This window comes from Micromesistius poutassou (genome assembly GCF_964030765.1).
Source record: "Micromesistius poutassou genome assembly, chromosome: 11".
Lineage (NCBI taxonomy): Eukaryota > Metazoa > Chordata > Actinopteri > Gadiformes > Gadidae > Micromesistius > Micromesistius poutassou.
In genome coordinates, this window is record NC_140281.1 from 19,224,300 (window position 1) to 19,231,241 (window position 6,942).

The 6,942-nt window shown below is 43.9% G+C and overlaps 1 protein-coding gene across 1 annotated transcript; it reads left to right on the forward strand.

Moving 5' to 3' along the window:
- tram1 (translocation associated membrane protein 1) lies at positions 1–6,694 on the forward strand. The gene is made up of 11 exons (XM_084475162.1): positions 1–257; positions 1,087–1,150; positions 2,124–2,245; positions 2,382–2,498; positions 2,586–2,644; positions 3,212–3,296; positions 3,557–3,627; positions 3,909–4,013; positions 4,339–4,482; positions 4,892–5,043; positions 5,542–6,694. Exons 1-11 carry the CDS (start codon positions 135–137, stop codon positions 5,610–5,612), a joined length of 1,113 nt encoding a protein of 370 aa, XP_084331288.1. The 5' UTR covers positions 1–134; the 3' UTR covers positions 5,613–6,694.
- The last annotated feature ends 248 nt before the right edge of the window (positions 6,695–6,942 follow it).

Genomic DNA, 6,942 nt, shown 5'->3' on the forward strand with positions numbered 1-6,942 from the left:
TCAATTGCTGTCTGGACTGTGGTTGTAGGAACCCCGAGGCGAGCTTTGGACATTGTGGGGACAAAAGACACGAATACGTCCACGTTATAGCGTTCGGTGTCGCCGGGGAAAGTTGGCCTGAGATCTTGGAGAAGATGGGGATCAAGAAAAAAAACACCAAGAATCCGCCGGTGCTGAGCCATGAGTTTGTTATACAGAACCATGCAGATATTGTTTCCTGTGTTGCTATGGTGTTCCTTCTCGGACTGATGTTTGAGGTAGGTCCCTTTTTTATTTTAATTAACAATTGGTCGTATGGAAAAGCTTGCATTTGGAGAGCCAAAGTGTGCAGAGAATCACGCAGTGGATGACGAACGATCGCCTCCTTAACGCAGACATTGGCACGGCTGTTATTATGCCAATTGTTTGCACCAACTTCACTTATTCGTTGGAATTACGCCTGCGATCGTTGCATTACACATCAACCACTGTGATGATTCCGGTTGTGTCTTACTTCTAATACTTAATTGAGTGTGTATTTCAACAACTCCTGCTGACATCTGGTCTCCCCCTTCCCATCTGGCTGCGTCCCCGTTTTTTAAAAAATCCATATTTGGAATATCTGTAGAATGGGCCTACAATATTTCATGGGGAAAAGTTACTTGAATTACGCACGTAGAGCTTAAAAACCGACATATTGATGGAATCGGCGGAAATGCGTTAAGCGTCTTCTGCATCAATGTTGAGCAACACGTTAAGTTTTATGCGTAGATGGGTTACGTGGCAATCGCACAACGATTGAGATGGCTGTCATCGCACAGAGCTCCCTCGGTCGAAGCTTTGCCGAAAGTTTACGGCAAAGTTTTACAACGTGAAAGATATAACCTGACGTCTGGTGGACGTCTGACGTTAATTCTCGCGATGATACGCCAGCAGTCGATTAATTAGTTTGATTAGCCACTCAAAATATGTGTATTTCATCCACACTGAGAAGCAGCGCCACTCTTCCTCGAGTTGTACACGCATCATGGGAGTTGAAGTTTTCTGGCGTCTTGTGCTTGCTTTGAATGCAATGGCAATAAAGGTTTCTTCTACTTTTCTCCACAGGTCACTTCAAAGGCCGCAGTGTTATTCATAACGGTGCAGTACAATGTAACCATCTCATCAAATGGTAAGATAAAAATAAATAATAGTCATTAAAAAAAAAAGAAAAATATAGGCTACTTATAGAGTATTCATTTTAGGAATAATTATTTTGCTGTGTGCAACATGGTTATTCATTTTTGATTCCAGACGAATGCTTGTGACCTTAGAGAAACTCATCTCAGAGCTTTTTTTCTTTTTCTTTTTTTGGTGTCTAAAAATATCCAGTCTGATTTATAAAATCCTTTGGTGAAATTGTTTGTCAGGTGAATTTGGGGTAGGGTTTGAAATAAAGCTCTCCTCACAGTCTCAAGGTGAAATGCTAATACAGGACATTTACTTTTGTCACTGATTGACAGTCTGCATATTTCAAGTTTTAAGTAAATTCATATTTTATGCACACACAACCTTTCGGCAGTGTTTGTGCTAGCAGAAATGCATTCAGACTATTCGCCTAATTCTTTTTTGCTGGCTCTGTCTTTATCTGCCTGTTGATGGAAGCAGTGGTCTAATTGATGAGCACTGCAGTTCCACTCTGCTCCAGAGATATTTCCAATGCTTTCAATTATGAATCCCGAAATGTAAGGTGTAAATGGGGCCAATCATTTTGCTAAAAACTCCTGCCCTCTTTTGTGATTGCTTGTTATTGTCGGCACCTGCGTGTGCGATTACAGTATTCGATATTCATAAGAAGCATTCATTAGTGCCTCACGGGCAAACGGTTTGTCATTTACGATGAATCAAACTTTCAAAATGAACCCTGATCGTTTGAATTGCTACTTCGATCTATGATGCCTACATTATAGTTATCAAATCAAGCCTATCAGGCCAACCACTGAAACATTATACAAATATAAATGAAGTTAAACAATGTACTACTGACTTTTTGCAGTGTATTTAACCACACCATACAAGCATTTGAGGAGCTGCCATAATTGTATTTGAATCAAAGCCAGGAGTTCCGAAAGTCATGTGTGTGTTTGTGTCGTTGGGGGTTTCAGAAGGCCCGGAGGAAACGGCCGTGAACCACTTCCATCACGGCATCAAAGACCTGGCAACAGTCTTCTTCTACATGCTGGTCGCCATCATCTTGCATGCCATCATCCAAGAATATGTGCTGGATGTGAGTACACACACACACACACATACGCACACGCGTGCATTCATTCGCACACACATGAAAAAGAAAATTAATACACACACACACACCTAATGTTTCTAATCCCCACTTAATAATCAGGTCCATTTCTCCCCTCTAGAAAATCAACCGGAAGATGCACTTCTCAAAGACCAAGCACAGCAAGTTCAACGAGTCAGGCCAACTCGGTGTCTTCTATCTGTTCTCCTTCGGCTGGGGCACCAGCATCCTGCTCCATGTATGTACACCAACCTTCCTTCTCCGTCTCTGGGCTTATACATTCAAGTCTGCCTTCACGTCTAACTCGCCTCCTCCTCCTCTTCAGGAACACTTTCTCTCCAACCCAGTCAACCTGTGGGAGGGTTATCCGCATATACTAATGCCGTAAGTATTCTATGCATACATGCATACATACTGGCCACCATTGTGTGTTTTATCAAGTTTCTGTCACTTGACTCCTACTGGTGTACTGTGGACCTATCTTCATGTGATTAGATTAGGTACATTTGCAAACAGAGCTGAATATAGTTTATTCTATCACAGGTTTTCTCAGATTTTTGTAAGCACATTTGGAACAGATTTAATATACTGTATTCATTTGTATGGATACAGGATTATTTCTTATTATTTCTAAATCTACACTCATGAGCTGACGCATGGACGGCCATCTGCTGTAGTTTGGGTCATGCGAAGAACATGCGACTAAACGGAAACAGTTGTTCCTTTCACCGCCGTGTCCCTCGAGGTCAAACACGGTGATAAGCGCTAGTAGCGATCTACAAAGCAGAAGTTGTGGTCGTGCCCTGGTGTTGTAATCTCATAATGGCGCAGACATTAGATTGCTGTTGACGTTTGATGTTTAACCAGTACAATGAACGTATTTGTGTTAGACTTTATATGGTATATTGTTAAGCACATTACAAGCATAAACATGTATTTGTTGTTGTTTAGATTCCAGATGAAATTCTTCTACATCTGTCAGTTGGGCTACTGGCTCCACGCTCTGCCAGAGTTGTACTTCCAGAAAACAAAGAAGGTGTGTGTGTTGTACACCCAAGTGCTGAATATGTATTTGCACAATAGAGCCAAATAGTAGCTTGTTGTCAAATGAAGCTCTGCTTGAGTGCACTTTGCCCGGTGTAGTTGTTTAGACTGAGCTTCTCACTTAAGAATATGGACCCTCGGGCCTATTTACTGCAGCCGCATCCTTATTTGTGTTAGCCTTGGTGGAATTTTATATTTGGATAAGAGTTTCCACGAGCTGTCCTCAATATTATGATGATGTTTCCTGCTCAGGAGGATATTCCACGGCAGCTTGTCTACATCTCCCTGTACCTCGTCCACATCGCCGGAGCCTACATCCTCAAGTAAGACCACCGACAGTCTGGGTCCACTGGAAAGACCTTTGTGTTTCTCCCATCGGTTTCTATAAATGAAATGAGACATAGCAATCACACTCTATATTTAATATGGGATGTTACTGCATATGATATTACCTGTTATACAATACTCTGAACAGTAGCCGTTTTGTGGCTGAATTTGAAACTTCAAAAACTAGTTGATAAAGGGACCCAAATCTGGTTACCCGGGCAACTGTTACCGATGAGCCTTGTTGTCAGGCGTTATTTTCCATGTCCCTGTTTTCCAGCATGAACCGCCTGGGTCTGGTTCTCCTGGTGCTGCACTACTTTGTGGAGCTGGTCTTCCACATCTCCCGCCTGGTGTACTTCAGCAACGAGAGCCGGCAGACCGGGTCAGTAGCTCCCTGTACCCCAAACCCCACCTCAAGGGTTAGGAGGCTCTTGGTTAGGGGGTTTGACTCCAAGACCAAAGGTTCTGGGTTCGAACCCCAATGAGGACTGTCTACCATCCTTGCCGCAAGATGTCTCACCCCCCCTACCTGCTTAACCATAATGAAATGCATCAATAATTATAAACACGCTTTGGATAATAGCATCAAATTACTAAACGGTAACTAGAGACGTGGTGTGAACAGAAGCTCTCTCATTGAGGGGAACTGCAGCATGTCAAGTGGCTCTATGCGTGTCCATGAGCAGTCCTTCCTACTCCCGCTCCAGGTTCACGCTGTGGGCCGTTCTTTTCGTCCTGGGGAGGCTGCTGACCCTGTCCCTCTCCGTCCTCACCGTGGGCTTCGGCCTTGCCACCTCCGAGCAACAAGGCTTCGACATGGCCGCTGGAAACTTCAACGTGCTCCTTGTTAGGTGTGTGTGTGTGTGTGTGTGTGTGTGTGTGTGTGTGTGTGTGTGTGTGTGTGTGTGTGTGTGTGTGTGTGTGTGTGTGTGTGTGTGTGTGTGTGTGAGAGATTTGACTTCTTGATTGAACTTTGTCGTGCTGAAGTAAACATTTGAAGGGGCAGTGTGTTGAGTTTGGTGGCATCTAGCGGAACACACTTTGCTTATTCATTTGGTTACAATCTGACTGCTGGATGCCATTAAACACACAGACGGCAGCTTTTATGGGTTGCTGGCATGCCACAGTCTCTTTACGTGTGTCACTATTCAAGTCGGTGTATAGAAGATTTGCTTGTTCTTGGTGTCGGTGGGGTTAAACACGCTACTACTCACAAAGCTGATGAACCATGTTGACTGTGTCTTCCCTGCGTCTCGGTAGAATCACCGTGCTGGCCGCCATCTGCCTCACCCAGGCCTTCATGATGTGGAAGTTCATCAACTTCCAGCTGCGCCGGTGGAGGGAACAGGCCCAGACCCAGACCCTGAGAAAGAAACAGGGCCCCGCCAAGAGCAAATCAAAGAAAGAGAAAAGTGAGAGTGGGGGGGGGGGGGGGGGTGTCTATACCTAAAGGCTATCTATCCCCACTGTCTGAAGTCCGCCTGTAGCCTTACTAGAGCAGGATGCCTAACACTAAATACTACTTCTATAGCAGTAGATTGTAGACTATCTACCACTACACTATACTACTATAATAGCAGTATAGTTTCAGCCAAATCCTTCTGTATTTGGCTAAATATGAAATAGTTAATTAAATGGTAAATGGTCATCATTTATATAGTGCTTTTATCCAAAGCGCTCATTCATGCACACATTCACACACCGACGGCGGAGTCAACCACGCAGGGCGACAGCCAGCTCGTCGGGAGCAATTAGGGTGAAGGCGTCTTGCTCAAGGACACCTCGACACTCAGCTAGGAGGAGCCGGGGATAGAACCAGCAACCTTGTCCCAAACATTAAATAGTTAATTAGCCTGGTCTGCTGTTGTCTTCAAGCACACTAATGTTTCTATTCTTTCCTGTCCTTCCAGCTAACGGCGTCAATGGAGTGACTTCCAACGGGGCTGATTCGCCAAGAGTAAAGAAAGAGAAGTCATCGTAAAACACACACATGAACCTTTTTCTATAACTGGCCTCACCCCCCCCCCCCCCCCCCCCCCACTTCAAAGAACCCTCGCTCTATCATCATCCCTCCCTCACTCTCTCTCCATGCACCTCCCTGGCCACACCCAGTGGACCAGTCCACCCTCTCCTCTTCAGCGCATTACACATCATCCTCTTCATCACTTTCTCCCCTGACTGGACCAGGTGGGCAGGAGGGAGAACAATGATTTAATTTGATTCAATTATTTTTTCTTCTGTTTTGCTTGCCACCAGTTGTCCAGCACGCCTTGACGTAAGCAGGCCACGCTCTGCTGTGCCATAACAAGTTAAAAAATAATAATAAATATAAATATTCTAAAGATATTTTATTTAAAAAAATAATAAAAGTGCCTAATTGATGCCAACCGACTTGGTACCAGATGTTATGTTTTCTTCTCTTTAGGACTTCAGGACTTATGAGCTCACTGTGTTTCTTCCAAAGTTAGACTGTATATTGCAGATTAGGATTTTCTTTTTCTTTTTAATTGCTTATTTTGCTTTGGTTATTTATCATTTTTTGTGTGGATCTTTGCTTAGGACCATTTCATTTCGACCCATGAGACATTTATTTGCATACGTTAAAATGCTATTTGTTTCATCCCACCGTTTCCCCCCATTCATAACAAAAGGTTGCACAAAGGCATTTTATAACGTCACAACTCCGGAACATAACCAGCTGGAAAAAAAGGTATTCAAAGTAACAAGAAAATATTATATTTTGTATGGACTGCCGCAGGGTCCCGCGCCCACTATCATGTTCTGAAAGTGTTTTGCTATGCCTCTGGTTTTGGTTCCGTATACACTTGTGCATAGATTAGCAAAACAGAATTATGTAAACAATGGGAGGAGAACACTCTTGTGGCATTTGTGGCGTGTCCCGTTGATACCAAGATCCCCGTTGAAGTGAGTGGGGGCCGACTCACTGTGGTCCCCAGACATTGTTGGATTCACCCAGGAATGACTTTATTGACGCCATGTTGAATGTTCCAGTTTTGTTTGAATTGTGTAAACCAATAAATGCACCCCCCTTGCTCTACTTTCCTTTTGAGTCAAAAGAGAATGGCAATGAATCTCCTTTGTGATAGAAATACAGTATATTTGAAGGTCCCATGACACGCCACCAGGTGTGAGTGTGATTAGCCACTACAAGCCGCTTTGAAAATCTGCCTCTTCTGACATCACAAGTGGACGCGTCCACCTAGATGTGTGACGGATAGATGGGCAACGTTTGCTACAGTCCACTGGGTAGGCTGGTAGACTATCTATCCAGCGTACATCTAGGTAGACAC

Excerpts from the sequence above, each read along its gene's own strand:
- tram1 (XM_084475162.1), top strand. The coding sequence starts at position 135 with ATGGGGATCAAGAAAAAAAACACCAAGAATCCGCCGGTGCTGAGCCAT. Across the intron at positions 4,483-4,891 it reads TTCAACGTGCTCCTTGTTAG|AATCACCGTGCTGGCCGCCA; the intron begins GTGTGTGTGTGT and ends GCGTCTCGGTAG. Across the intron at positions 5,044-5,541 it reads CAAATCAAAGAAAGAGAAAA|CTAACGGCGTCAATGGAGTG; the intron begins GTGAGAGTGGGG and ends CTGTCCTTCCAG.